Genomic DNA, 15,616 nt, shown 5'->3' on the forward strand with positions numbered 1-15,616 from the left:
TGATATGAGGAATTCTTAATCTCAGGAAACAAACTGAGGGTTGCTGGAGTGGGGGGTGGGGTGGGAGGGATGGGGTGACTGGGTGATGGACACTGGGGAGGGTATGTGCTCTGGTAAGCGCTGTGAATTGTGCAAGACTGTTGAATCTCAGATCTGTACCTCTGAAACAAATAATGCAATATATGTTAAGAAAGAAAAAAAGAAGAAGAATGTGGCAGGAGGGGAAGAATGAAGGGGGGAAATCGGAGGGGGAGAAGAACCATGAGAGAGGATGGACTCTGAAAAACAAACTGAGGGTTCTAGAGGGGAGGGGGGTGGGAGGATGGGTTAGCCTGGTGATGGGTATTGAGGAGGGCACGTTTTGCATGGACCACTGGGTGTTATGCAAACAATGAATCATGGAACACTATATCTAAAACTAATGATGTAATGTATGGGGATTAACATAACAATAAAAAAATTTAAAAAAAAAGGAGGGCATGTGTTGTGACAAGCACTGGGTTTTATGTGCAACTAATGAAAAGTTGAACACTACATCAAAAACTAGTGATGTACTATATGCTGGCTAAATGAACATAATAATAAAAAAAACTCAAAAAAAAAAAAAAATAAAGTCCCTGCTTGAACTACTGTGTTATTTGCTACAGTATCCTGCCTTTCCCCCAGGGTGCATTTCTTCTATATTTCTCAAGTCATCAGGTGGGGCAGTGTCTCATCCTATATTAACCCTCCACTGCATTTCTACCTTTTTTGCTCCGGTTCAGGCTCCCATTGCATCTTCCTGGATTATTTCAATAGTCTCCTGGCCTGGCCTATCCCCAGTCTGTCCTCTGGCTGGCCGAGTGATTTTCCTAAAATGCAAATCTGACCATCATTTAGTTTTTCCCAATGGCTATCAAGACAGGGTTCAAAATCTTTAGCTGAGCACTCTTATTCTTCACGACCTCTCTTTTCTCTGTCGTGCCCATATGATTCTTGCCACTTCATGCTGCCCTGTGTGTACCTAGACCGATGCCTCGGCTTGGCTCACACCTGCTTGACTGACAACGGCTAGCCAGAGCCACATTTGTCCAGGTGACTCATATCTTTTCAAACTCAGTTAAAGCATTTCTCATTTGGGAAGATTTTCCTGTTTTTTGTTGTGTTTTTTTTTTAAGATTTATTTATTTATTTATTTGAGAGAGAGAGAGAGAGAGATAGCAAGAGAGAGCACGAGCGGGGTCAGGGGTGGAGAGAGGGAGAGGGAGAAGCAGACTCCCCGCTGAGCAGGGAGCCCAACATGGGGCTCGATCCCAATACTCTGGGATCATGACCTGAGCCGAAGGCAGCCGCTCAACCAACTGAGTCACCCAGGCACCCCAGTTTTTCCTGTTATCCTAACACTTTCTAACATTGAACAAATTGCCTTTATTGATTAAGCAAATCAAAAACAAGAGCATATCATATTTCACTTTGTATCCCAAGAAAAATATGTGGCACACTGTAGGTGCTAAATAAATATCTGTTGCATGAATTATTTTTATTTATTTATTTATTTTTAAAGATTTTATTTATTTATTTGACAGAGAGATAGAGAGACAGCACCAGTAGGCAGAGCGGCAGGCAGAGGGAGAGGGAGAAACAGGATCTCTGCTGAGCAGGGAGCCCGACGCGGGGCTCGATCCCAGGAACCCGGGATCATGACCTGAGCCGAAAGCAGATGCCTAACGACTGAGCCACCCGGGCGCCCCTGTTGAATGAATTATTATGTGACTTTGGTATTGATGCCTCATCAGGAAATGTTAGGCTGTCTTAATAAAATGCACACTGTCCAGGAAAAGGCCATTGTACTCCACATGGCATGTGAAGTACCGTGTTCAGTTTTGGAGACCACATTTTAAGAGGCTGACTGGTAAATTGGAATGTATATAGAAGTATATAATACATGGTAAAAAGGTCTGGAAATAGTCACAAGTATAATGGTTAGAGAAATGAGCCTGTTTACATTAAAGAAAAGTCTTGAGAACGGGGAGGGCAGAATGGAATATGACAGTCATCTTCAAATACGTGATGAAGATTAGGTCAATAAAAAGACAGAGTTTCTAACTGTAGAGCTCTGAGTTTCTCCACCCTTCCATTATGGATCTGGTAGAAAGGACTTCTGCTCAGGGTAGAAAGATCACCCAAATATATTCAAATTCTTTGATTGGTGGCTTCCCAAACTGAGTAATTTCACATCAGCTTTTCCGAAAAGCAAGTGCCATGTAGAAATCACCAACAATAAGAACTTTTAGTGCCAGCAGTTCCCAGCACTGAGGGTTTTATCATCGTTTTGTATTTTCTGCACTGAAGGCAGAAGAAATCATTCAAAGAGGCACCAAGCAAGAGCCCTAAAACATGTGGCATCATTATAGGCAGCTGAGAAAATAGCCATAGCATAGAGGCAGAACAGACCAAGCACAAGAAATGGGATGGCTTTCTTCTTCTTCTTTGTTGTCGTCGTCATCTTCTTCTTCTTCTTACCAAGCACAGGAAATGGGATGGCCTCTTTTTCTTCTCCTTCTTCAAATGGGATGGCTTCTTTCTTCTTCTTCTTCTTCTTCTCCTTCTCCTCCTCTTCCTCCTCCTTCTCCTCCTCCTCCTCCTTCTTCTTCTTCTCCTCCTTCTTCTTTTTAATATTTTATTTATTTATTTGAGGGGGGGCAGACAGAGGGAGAGGGAGAAGCAGGGTCCCCACTGAGCAGGGAGCCAGATGCGGGGCTCAATCTCAGAACCCTGGGACCATGACCTGAGCTGAAGGCAGACACTTAGCCGACTGAGCCATCCAGGCGCCCCAGGATGGCTTCTTTCAAATCAATACTCAGAACAACAACAAATGAAGAATGGTAAACAAGGCAGGACCACATGCAGTAACATTGCCTCCAAAGTGATCTGCAACCAGAGGCAGCTTTTCTGCAGAGCTAATATGGAGTAAGCTTTAGGGACACCCTTTTGCCCTAGTATCCTCCAAGGTCCTGGCAGGAACCCTAACGATCTTACATTGTTTGTCTTTACTAGGGCACCCAGGATTGTGTATGTCTGGGGCCTTACACAGCTTGTTTGCCTCAAGCCTGTAAACCAGTTCACAGCAAAACAGAACTTAGTATATGTGTAGTGTGTCTACAATTGTTTTTCAGGCATTTTATTTCAGACACACCTACATATCCAGATTGTGATCAGTTAAAGCAATATTATCTTTGAAAACAAAAGATATTGACGTGTATACTCTAGGGCCAGATTCCTTTCCATGTCTAGACCCTGAATGTGGGTGCTCTGTATTGATTTTAAGTACTTGGTCGTTTTATCTACTTGAATTGTTTGGAAACCAGATTCTTCTTTCAGTGTAGACCTGGAGGTAGGAGAAAGGCTTTATACATTAAAATATTTAAATCTTAATTACCTAGTCGTGTAGTAAAGGTGTAAATCATATACGGTTAAACCTGTTCCGCTTCAAGCTGAACGTCTCTCTCAGAAGTGACTCCACCTGTTCAACATCAGCGGCGGAAGGAACACGGAAGCCTTCTAAGCAGGAGAGAAACGCAGTTCAGCTGGGTTACTTTCTAACTCCTGAGTCACATTTTTATAGAGCGACTTCTCTGCTTATTAACAGAAGTGTGGTTTTAGAAAATATCACAAAACTACATTAAAATACAAGCAAAAAGAATGGCTAGCTGTTGATATATTTTCCATGTATCTACTGAGAGATTTATTAAACTAATATTTTCTGATATTTGGTAAGGAGTTGATTAGTATGATATGAGCAGAAGACCTTAAATCCTTTTTTAAAAAATAATCTCGGGGTGCCTGGGTGGCTCAGTCGGTTAAGCATCTGCCTTCGGCTCAGGTCATGATCCCAGGGTCCTGGGATCGAGCCCCGCATCGGGCTCCCTGCTCGGCAGGGAGTCTGTTTCTCCCTCTCCCTCTGCTGCTCCCCCTGCGTGTGCTGTCTCTCCGTCAAATAAATAAATTTAAAAAATAATAATAAAGTAATCTCTCTGCCTAACGTGGAGCTCAAACTTACAACCCCAAGATCAAGAGTCGCATGCTCTACCGACTGAGCCAGCCAGGTGCCCCAGACCTTAAGTCTTTGAGTCACACAAACCAAGGTTCAATTTCCTTCTCTGCTAGTTACTGGGTTTTGCCTGTGGGCAAGTTATTTCACCTTTTTGAGCTTCCGTTTGCTCCTCTGTAATACAAGCATAATGCTCATGTTACAAATCTCAGTGGTCTCTCTAGCATTTTCAGTTTCTCCCCTCGCCTAGTACTTTCTATCAGTGAGAAATAGCAAAGATGATATAACTCTCCACTCAGGCCCGAAGAGAGTCTTTCAGCAGGTAACATCTTGGAAGAGATAACTGTACTTGTTAGTTCTCCTTCACCAGCCAAGTAGCTTTTATCCTTAAAAGCTTTTAGTTCCTGCAGGTGGCTTTACTTTTACTTTACTTCCTTTACTTTTGCAAGTGGCTTTTATCCTTAAAACAAATGACCATTGACCAAGTTCAATGTCTCCCAGTTCAGTGGTCCTTTCTTAGTCTTCATTCTACTTGGCCTATTCTAGCGTGGGACTCTATACTGTGATGATAAACACTGGCTGAATAGAACAATAATATAACCTTCTGGGTTTCTTTCTGCCTTTCTTGTGGCTGTCCCCACCAGCTATCTCGTGGATTTAACTAACACATTTCTGGGTAGGTAACTTCCCCAATTCTAATTCTAATTCCAACTCATTTCCAAGTTTACTTTCTAATAATTGCTATGCATCGCGTATTAGAGATTTTGTTGGCATTTACCATCTCCACCCTCCTCCCATCCTCATGATCTTCTCCTTTTCCCCTATTTCTGCCAATGGCACTGTCATCACCAAATTCTCCCAGGCACCATGTTTGCACACTTAAGGTTCTTTCTAGTCCTCTTCTCCTTCTCCTCTGCTGACTCCTGGGGTTAATGACTTATCTTTTGCACCTGTCTCCTTTCCAATCCTGCTGCATTTCTTGTAGTTCTGCCCCTATTTACTCTTTCCCCAATAGCACAATAGGCTCCTAGTTGGCCTCCTTGCCTCTAGGCTCTAGCTTATTCCTTCTATGGCCATCCTACTCAATTTGCCTAAGAGCCAACTCTACTTATATCTTGGTCCAAAGGTTTCTATGGCTTCTCTTTTAGGCAAACCCATCCTATTTATTTATTTATTTATTTATTCATTCATTCATTCATTCATTTATTAAAACTCTGCTTTGCTATTTATTACAAACTCTGCTCTGTGATTTAGTGACTCACATATTGTCTTCATGTCTTATGTTTTTCCCATGCCGTGCCTTTGATCCCATGGTTCCTTCTATGCTTCTTGTTCTCTCCTGACCCTGTATATGCACATCCTGTGTCTATTCCCCAGAAATCTCAGATATAATCTCCTCTGTGAGCCTTGTCTGATGTCTTTAGTCAGATCTAACCAACTTCTTCCTCCTCTTCATTCCATAAGAAAGACAGGTTTCTCTCCTCTCAGGTCATTTATGAGTTTCCATCTAGCACTATACTTATGCATGCACATGTTTTATCATCTCTGCTAGAGTGTAAAGCTCATTTAGTTCTATGTCCATTCAGCAAATATTTTTTGAATGCCTATTAATAGAAGTTCAATCACTATGTTAGATTGTGGAGGTACAGAAATGAGGAGAACATAGCTCCTTCCCTCTAAGGACTCATGATGTAATTAAGACGACAGTAAAGAAAATAAATGATGAATATTGGGTTTACAAATAGTATGTCAGAGGTGTGTACAGAATGTTCTGGGGAGCATGAAGGAGGTGCACAAACTCAGAAGAAGGGGAAGAGCAGAAAACTTCCATGAGCAAGTGATACTTGAGTCAAGTCTTAAATACTGAGTCACTCATGGATGGGGTGGGGGATTGTGGGGGTGAGGGGGATGCATTCTGGATGTGGCATATTTAAAGGCTATCAGTTATAGGCCGAGGACAAGACATATAACTGGTTCATATTTACTTCCAGTACTGCAACATCCCAACCTGTGTTCCATTATGAAATGTTCACCATTCTGGTTTGTAATGAGAAAAACAAGGCAATGTAGTGAGTTGTCTAAAAGTTACATTGTATCCAACTTGAAAAATTTAAAATCATGACCATTCTTAGTTTTTTTGTTGTTAAATGTTCTTTCCTTGGGGTGTCTCAGTTGGTTATGTGTCTGACTCTTTGATTCGGCTTGGGTCATGACCTTGTGGTCATGGGATCCAGCCTGCGTCGGGCTCTGCATTCAGTGTGGAGTCTACTTCAGATTCTTTCTCCCTCTCCCTCTCCTTCCCCCTCTGCCCCTCCCTGCTTATGTGCTCTCTCTCTCTCTCAAATAAATAAATAAATAAATAAAATCTTTTAAAAAATTTCTTTTCCTAATAAAACAGTGGTGATAATACAGAGTGTTATCTGTTTTAAAAAAATTTTTTTTTAAAGACTTTATTTATTTATTTGACAGAGACAGAGATAGCGAGAGCAGGAACACAAGCAGAGGGAGCGGGAGAGGGAGAGCAGGCTCCCCGCTGAGGAGGGAGCCCGATGTGGGACTCGATCCCAGGACCCTGGGATCATGACCTGAGCTGAAGGCAGATGCTTAATGACTGAGCCACCCAGGCGCCCTGTTTTTTAAAATTTTTTAATTATTTAAGATTTTATTTTTTTAAGTAATCTCTACACCCAAGGTGGGGCTATCTGTTTTTTTTACATTTATTTGTTTTTTTATTCCATTATAATTAACATATATTGTTTTATTAGTTTCAGGTGTATAATATAGTGATTCAACAATTCTATACATTACTCAGTGCTCATCATGATAAGTGTACTCTTTTTTTTTTAAAGATTTTATTTATTTATTTGAGAGAGAGCACAAACTAGGGGGAGAGGCAGAGGGGGAGGGAGAAGCAGACTCCCCACTGAGCAGGGAGCCTGATGCAGGGCTCCATCCCAGGACCCTGGGATCACGACCTGAGTAGAATGCAGACAATTAACCAACTGAGCCACCCAGGCATCCATAAGTGTGCTCTTAATCCCCTTCACCTATTTTACTCATCTCCCTACCCACCTCTTCTCTGGTAACCATCAGTTTATTCTCTATATTTAAGAGTCTGTTTTTTTGTTTGTCTCTTTTTTCTTTGTTTTGTTTCTTAAATTCCACGTATAAGTGAAATCATATGATTTCTCTGACTTATTTCACTTAACATAGATCCACCCATGTTGTTGCAAATGGCAAGATTTCATTACATTTTATGGCTAATATTCCATTGTGTTTGTGTATGTGCGTGTGTATACATGCATTTGTACCATATCTTTATCCATTCATCTATAGATGGACTTTTGGGCTGCTTCCATATTTTGGCTATTGTAAATAATGCTGCAATAAACATAGGGATACATAAAACTTTTTGAATTAGTGTTTATAGATAATACACAGTTGTATCTTAATTTAATGTTTTAGTTGGAAAACTAAAACACTGGTAAGTTTAAATTAGCTACTACACATATTTTTTTTTTTACTAGTCCCAGTGATATTCGAGAATTAAGCTCTCAAAAGTACTAGTGGATTACAATTCTCTAGAAAGCTTTAAGAAAAAAAGAAAAAAAGACTGATTCCCTTATGTCAGTTAGGCTTAGTGATTCAGAATTTCTGAAGTAGGAGCTCAGGAATTTGCCTTTTTATAAGTCTTCTTAGATGATTTGGAAAGCATCCTGATTTGGGAGCAACTGTTCTAGCCTGGCTTACCTCACCCTGAACAGGTGTTGGTTAAATAAGTGTCAAATGAATGCATGCATACTACTCATGTAAGTATACACACTTAGGGACATGAACTTTACTTTTTTCCCCAACAGTGAAATGCACACATCTTTTTTTTATTATTATTATTATGTTATGTTAATCACCATACATTACATTAGTTTTTTAAAATTTTTTATTGTTATGTTAATCACCATACATTACATCATTAGTTTTTGATGTAGTGTTCCATGATTCATTGTTTGCGTATACCACCCAGTGCTCCATGCAGAACGTGCCCTCCCTAATACCCATCACCAGACTAACCCATCCTCCCCCCCCACCTCTAGAACCCTCAGTTTGTTTTTCAGAGTCCATTGTCTCTCATGGTTCATCTCCCCCTCCGATTTCCCCCCCTTCATTCTTCCCCTCCTGCTATCTTCTTCTTCTTCTTCTTCTTTTTTTTTTAACATATAATGTATTATTTGTTTCAGAGGTACAGATCTGTGATTCAACACTCTTGCACAATTCAAGGCAAAATGCACACATCTTAAGGGTACATGGAATGGAAGTTACCTCTTTTAGGAGAAATCTTTTTTTTAAGATTTTATTTTTAAGTTGTCTCTACACCCAATGTGGGGCTTGAACTCACAATACCAAGACCAAGAGTCACATGCTCCACTGACTGAGCCAGCCAGGCGCCCCAAGAACGTCTGATTTTTAAGAAGAGAGACAAAAGAAGAGGTAATTTTAGGGCCTTTTCCTTTTGCGTACTAAGGGTAATAAAATGAAAACGTAGCACTCCTCAAACAACTTGTCACCGACATGAGCAGATTTAGGATGAAAAATTATTGCTTGAGAATTGTAGGACTAGGTATGCTCCTGTCAGTATTATCTGATAAAAAGAGGGTAACATTTTAAAGTCAAAACCACTGATGAATGGGGTAATAAACTCTTATTAATGATCCTTCGGTGACCTGAAAATGCAAATAAACTTCTTCCAGGACCTAATTTTGGATTGAAAACCCCTAAATCATTTTTCTGTATTTCCTGGTCCCATCCCACGCTATTAGAGCTCAATCTTGAATATTCAGTCCCAAGAGCATGAAGATCAAGCTCACAGTTCTGAATTCAGGTAATTTTACTTGCTTTTCTCTCAACCTTTAAATTCATAGAAATTTAGAGATCCTTTTGTGGGCAAGGAAACAGGCCCCAGAAGGACTAAATGACTCACGGAGCCTGCTCCACAGAACTGGAACTTACATAGTCACTTGATACTGTTTCCACACGTACTTTCACAGAAACTTGCACTTGGTAACATGTTGCTTCACACTGCTTTCACCTTTTAGGTTTAAGTCTCTTCCTGCTTTTCACTATTGTACATTCACTTTTCATTGAATCACATAAATTGGTGAAGTGAGACAGGTTTGTAATATCCACACATGACAGAGAAGAAGAGGGAGTCCCTGGGTGGCTGAAACAACAGACATTTCTTTTTGGGAGGCTGGGAAGTCCAAAATCATGGGGCTTGCTGATTTGGTTCTCGGATGAGGGCTCTCTCCTCTCCTACTGTGTCCTCACATGGGTATCTCTCTGGTCCCTTCTTCTAAGGGCACTAATCCCATCATGAGGGCCCCACCCTCATGACCCCATCTAATCCTAATTACCTCCCAAAGGCCCCACCTCCTAATGCCATCACATTGGGGGTTAGGGCTTCAATATGTAGGAACTTTGTGGGAAGGACACTAATAGTCATAGCAACTGTTCCAGAACTAAGACCAGAGCCCAGCATCATTGGTTTCAGTGTCACTGCACAAACGTGTTGAGGTCTCCACTGCAGGACGTCCTGCAGTAGGACATAGCCCAGTTCTTATCAGTGGCATAACAGAGGTGTGGAGACAACCAAGGAAGCAAGTGCCATAATGGAAAACATTACATCTAGGGGACAGAGGAAGAATGACAATGTTTTCAACAGGTAGGTATTGGAGAGAGGACATTGCAGGCATAGAAAGGGCTCGAAAATGGAAAGGCGTGGGTTGTCTTTGGGAAATAGGGACAGAGCCTGTTTAACCATCAAGAACTGGGCAGTCAGGCAATAAGGCTGGAAAATCCAGCGTTCTTCTCACTACTCTACTGTTTATTCTGTGGACACTCTCTTTCTTTTTACTCTCTGTTTCCTAGGGTAGAGACCCTGTTCTCTATTTATTTGTTTGAACCTAAAGGGACTAGCAAGGGCTCTACAAAGGGTGGTGTATAAATCACACGGCTATTGAAAGGAAACAAAGCCAGCAGAGAGCCCTCGCAGTGGCGAGACCGTGCCAGTTGTGAAATGGGGCAGCAGAACGTTTTCCCAGTTGAAGTGGAAATGCCGTGGAGCAAGAAAGCAGAGAAGCAGGTCTCCTGCCAATTATCTTAAACTGAGTAATGAAGAAAAACGATCTTTCCCTAAAACATACGAGGAAGGGGACGTGGGCTTTAAGGTCAACGTGGTCCTTGCCCCACTGGGCTCCAGTGGGAGGCAGCTATCCCTGGCTCGAGTGGCTGCTGGGAAGGAAGGGTAAGGATGAGGCCTAAGGAACAGAGGTCAAAAGCGTGGAAACACCGCCCAGCAGTCTCGGGGAAAGGGCAAACCCGGCTCTGGGCGAGCGGAGCGCCGACACCCGCACGCCTAGAGCAGGGGTCGGGAGAGGAGGAAAGCTCTCTCATTCAGCCGGTCCCCAGCCTCGGGGGAGGCCTTCGGTTAACCTGCCTGGGTTCGGAACAACAACAAAAAAATTTTTTTAATTCTGTTTTTAATAAAACCATTTTCAGAACCTCACAGAGGGCGGTACCCAAAGGAATCTGAAAAATACCCCGCAGGGCTAGGCGAGCGGGGCGTGCCCCGAATCAGGAGGCTGCAGGCGGACACACCAGCGTAGCGCGGCCAGATAACCTCTCACCGAGCGGGAGGCCAGAGCAATTCCCCACCCTCCGCGGAGCCGCGGCCCCCAACGCACCCTGCGCACACCCCCTCGCTACGCGGCCGCAGGGTCCCAGGCGGGGGCGGGGCCGTCAGAGGCCGGAGGCGGGGCCTGGCGGGGCTCGCGGTTGGAGCGGGCGGGAGGTGCAGGCTCTTCTGTTCTTTGATTGGGTCTGGGTTGAACAAGGGGCGGTGTCTTGGAGAGGCTCTACGGCCCGGCATTGGGCCCCGAAGAAAGGGGGCGTGGCCTTGTGAAGTCAGTTCCGGTTGGTGTAAAACCCCCGGGGCGGCGGCGAACAGGCTTTAGATGCTTCTGGGTCGCGGTGGGGAAAGGTTCTGAGTTTTCGTGTGTGAGCTTGAGAGTCGAGCACTAGAGCGACCCGGCGAGGGATGGCGGCCACCGGGACCGCGGCCGCCACGGCCACCGGCAAGCTCCTGGTCCTGCTGCTGCTCGGGCTCACGGCGCCTGCCGCGGCATTGGCCGGCTACATCGAGGTGAGGACCGGGCGAGCGCCGGAGCGCAGTCTCCTTCGCCCGCCGTGGGAGCGCGGCCTGCGAGCCGACGGGTGGGCCGCGGGGTCCGGCCGGGCTGGGGGCGCGGCGTGGAGAGGGGGGAGGGGGGGTGGTCCGGCGCTGCGGCGGGTCTGGCGGCGCCTCCCCCGCCCGCCCCTGCTTGGCGCAGTGCTTAGCGCTGGAGGTCGAGCTGCCTCCAACGCCGCAGAGGCCAAATGAAAGGCATCGGGGCTGCGGGGCGCGGGGGGCGGCGGGCCGCCTCGGCCGCCCCAGCCCCCATCCCGCCCGCGGCGCCGCCACATCCTCTGGGGACCCTGCGCGGCTCAGACGCCCAGCCCGCCCTCCCCCGGGATACTGCGAGGCCCTGCGCCCTGCGGCCCCGGCGGCGGTCCTCAGTTCGGGACCTCGGTGCGGCGCGGCTCCCTCCGGGGGCGGCTCCGCGCGGACCCCAGCTCCCGGGCTGCGGCGGGCAGCGCGCTCCCCGCGTCCGACAGTGGAGCTTCCCACCTGGAAGCAGTAGATGCAGCCTTTGTTGGCAACGCGGGTTGGGCTGTGGGGATGCAGGCTTCCCGGGTTGGCCCTTGGAAAGTGCCGAGGTGCTGGGGCGAGCGCCGCTTTGGTTGCACCGGGAGAATGCTCCTGCACCAAGCAGCGGGTGTGCCTTCTGTTTCCTGCGTGCCTGCCTCTCAAAAGATCCAGCGCTCTGGCATCAGGCCTTTGGGAGGAATTGTTAAATATAGCTGTTTGCCTAAGTCTAATAAACAAGGGGAAAACCCCTCTCTGGTGTTCGTGTTGCTCCCCTTTTTTTGTGGGTTCCAGCGAGGAGGAAAGGGACCGATGAATATGGTGTTAAAAACTCTTGTTTAATCATACTTTTTTTGGTATTAGAATTTAAGTAGCTGTTATGCATCTGACAACCCCATAAACATCTTTGTGCTTCGAGGTGGTTAAGTAGCCCGGATTCACGGGTGGTTCGCTGGAATGGGCAGGGTTGCGGGGGTCCGGGAGGGTTCTACTGCGTGGTCTGGACCTTGCCGCTTCATGAAAACCTTTCTGTTCCTGAGGGAGACGTGGGACTTTATTTTTACTCGCCTTCTCGAAATAGTGCTTGAACGGTTGGACTGGAATGTGTTTCGGGTGAAGTTCTTTCTTTTTCCTCTTCTCTATTTTTAAAATTACAATGGATTTCTGCGTATTTAGCTAATTTCAGAGACAAGTGAGACTGGATTTGATTACATAGGCATTGAATGAGAAGTTTCTAGCAAAAACCCATAGTTAGAATGTGTTCTTCTACAGAATGTTCAAACATTTCCAGGATCAAATCTAATCAAGAACACACCTCCGATGGAACGGCTTAAAAATGTTTGTATTCATCCTGCTTAGAGCTTTAGGATTCTTTGGAGGAAGGGGGGAAGGAAGTTGTATTTTAAGTAGAGTTAATGTTTATATATACGTGTTTTTAGATGACGATTATTTTAGTTTCCACACAATGGTTAGATCAGTATCTGTGATTCCTGATATGATGTTGCAAGCTAGATCAGCAGGATGGGAAAGGAAGGGAAAAAAAAAAAGGATTTTGTATGGAACATAGAACTTTTAGGTCAGGGTGTCAAAAACCATTTTGCACACTCTTTTACCTCACTTCCCAGGCGGATGTGTAGTTTCAGGCACTAGTAGATTCACAGTAAAGGATTCATCCGTTTTAAAGAATATCTTCCTTTCAAGTTTAAGCAGAATATTAACACCTGTATGTACGCCTGCAGAGAAAGAAAAACTAGCAATATCAGAATTAGTTGTTGTGGATTAAATTCAGTTGTTACCCACAACATTGTTCAAATGAAAAGTCTGGCTAGGCAGAAAGTAGGAATTAGACATTTCCCTAAAATGGTTTTTAAATGCTATTTTATGATTACTGTTCTTTGGAACTATATTTTTGACCACACTAAGTTATCTTTCAGATGTTTTTTTTCTTTTGTCAAGCAGGCAAAATTTGTGTGTATATCATTTCATTTATTTGCTGTCAGGCAAAGGACTGCCTAAACCTTAATTTAGATGAGAATGGCCTAAATCAGGATGTCTTTGGGAAGGTCTTTATTGAGATTAGCCAAAGGGATTCTAGCCAAATCCCTGATCAAGTTGCTTGGCGCAGAATTATTGATTGGCAAATCTTTAGTGTTGCGTGGTGTTTACTGAATTAATCTCTTACACCTGTTTAAAAAGAAAAACCCACCTCTGTACTGAGGATATTTCTTTAAATCCAGGATATGATCTGTTGTGTGCAGGATCCCATTTGGGATTCTCAGACAGTATTTGTGCTGAAACCCTGCACTCTGCTTCTGAGAGCCAGAACTCGGGTTCGTTCTGCTACATTTAAAAAAGGGCCATTTGACAGACAATTTACCGGAAATTCAACTACAAGGTATGACAGCTGACTTAGAAGATAAAGAAGGCTTTGTGTTGGTATTGCTGAGTGGTGGTATATGGGATGTCTGATTATGACTTGGAGAGATGCCAAAGCTTCTGCCACGATTGTCAGTCAGTCATTTTAACATAACTACTAAAAATCTTTTGATAAATATGATGAACTGAGTCTTAGCAATTAGGTCCTTCTGTCATAGAGGGAATTTGTTTCATCATCTAAAGCTGGGCTGTCTTACGGTGTAACCACATGGGGCTACTGAGCTTGCAGGGCGGCTAGTATGATTGAGATATGAGTGTTCCACTTTATTTAATTTTAATTAATTTAAGTTGACATTTAAAACTGATAGTTCAGGGATTGGAAAACTTTTAACTGTATTTGAAACAACTTGGTTATGTGGATCTACTTTTTGAACTGTAGATTTAATGAAATTTAAACTCAGATCAAGTATTTCCTATGCAAATTTAGCATCTGAATTGCCTTGTACTGTAAGTGTAACATTAGCACACCAGATTTTGAAGACTTAGAATGAAAGAAATTGTAAAATATCTCTAATTTTTATATTGATTACATCAAAATGATACTTTAAGCCTTGGCTAAGTAAAATATGTTAAAATTAGGGGCGCCTGGGTGGCTCAGTCGTTAAGCGTCTGCCTTCGGCTCAGGTGGTGATCCCGGGGTCCTGGGATCGAGCCCCCGCATCGGGCTCCCTGCTCCGCGGGAAGCCTGCTTCTCCCTCTCTCACTTCCCCTGCTTGTGTTCCCTCTCTCACTGTGTCTCTCTCTGTCAAATAAATAAATAAAATCTTTAAAAAAAAATATGTTAAAATTAGTTTCACCTGTTTCTTTTAATTTTTTTTTTAAAGATTTTATTTATTTATTAGAAAACGATCTAGGGTGGGAGAAGGAGAAGCAGGCTCCCTGCTCTGCAGGGAGCCCGACTTGGGGACTTGGGGGCTCGATCCTAGGACTACAGGATCATGACCTGAACCAAAGGCAGACACTTAACCGACTGAGCCACCCAGGCACCCCTGTTTCTTTTAATTTTAATGCAGCCAGCTCATATTATATTTCTTCTGGACAGTGTTAATTTAATGTCTTGCTTGAAGTTAGACCAGCATGCTCTTAAGTGCTTTTTAGGACAGTTTTGAATGTTATTTTTTGTTTTTCAATTAAAAATGTTATTTAGAAATAAGTTCAAGCTTACAAAAGTAGTGAAAATCATACAAATGACTCTAATACCCAGATTCACCAGTTGATATTTTTCCTGTTCATCATTTGCTTTATCTTTCTATTATGTATTTTTTGCTGAAGTATTTGTGAGTTGCATACATCCTGTCCCTTGATCCCCTCACTGTGTATTTCCTAAGAACCAAGGACATTGTCTTACATACCTTAGTACAGTTATCAATTTAAGGAAATTTAACATTGATACAATACTTTGATCAAATCTGCTGTCTGTATTCCACTTGTCAGTTGACCCGATAATGCTTTTTATAACCTTCAAAAACAGTTATTTTTAAAGCTGAAGAGCTTTAGAAGTCTTGGCAGTGAAATGTGAAGGGTTATTCATGTTTTCCAAATATAAAAAACAGATTTTTAAAAAGGATTTATTTATTATTTTAGAGAGAGAGTTGGGGGTGCGGGACAAGAGACTGGGAGAGGGAGAGAATCTCCAGCAGACTCCCTGCTGAGCTGCGAGCCCGTTGCAGGGCTCAGTCTCACCACCCCGAGATCGTGACCTGAGCCAAAATCAAGACTCAAGACTCAGTGGCTTAATTCATTGAGCCACCCAGGCACCCCTAAAAATCGGATTTTTAACTTATCTGATGTTGTTTTGACTTTGGGAAAATCAAAACTTAAACTTTTCAAGATTCTTTAATTATGTTAATCACCATTACTGAATTCTTGGGCTTCTGCACTTTTTTTTTTTAAAGATTTTATTTTTAAGAAAT

General features: G+C 43.5%; 1 protein-coding gene across 4 annotated transcripts in view; it reads left to right on the forward strand.

Annotated features, from left to right (window-relative positions):
• The first annotated feature begins 11,007 nt into the window (after nucleotides 1-11,007).
• The window catches only part of APLP2 (amyloid beta precursor like protein 2), an 86,597-nt gene continuing 81,988 nt past the window's right edge, over nucleotides 11,008-15,616 (forward strand). For 3 of the 4 annotated variants that reach the window (XM_032426149.1, XM_032426150.1, XM_032426151.1), the window contains exon 1: nucleotides 11,052-11,225. In XM_032426149.1, coding sequence (XP_032282040.1) covers nucleotides 11,121-11,225 — 105 coding nt within the window. In that variant the 5' untranslated portion in view covers nucleotides 11,052-11,120. Of the gene's footprint in view, nucleotides 11,226-15,616 lie in introns of all 4 variants that reach the window. The other variant, XM_032426147.1, reaches the window with a different exon arrangement.

Source organism: Phoca vitulina, unplaced genomic scaffold (genome assembly GCF_004348235.1).
Source record: "Phoca vitulina isolate PV1807 unplaced genomic scaffold, GSC_HSeal_1.0 scaffold34, whole genome shotgun sequence".
Classification (NCBI taxonomy): domain Eukaryota; kingdom Metazoa; phylum Chordata; class Mammalia; order Carnivora; family Phocidae; genus Phoca; species Phoca vitulina.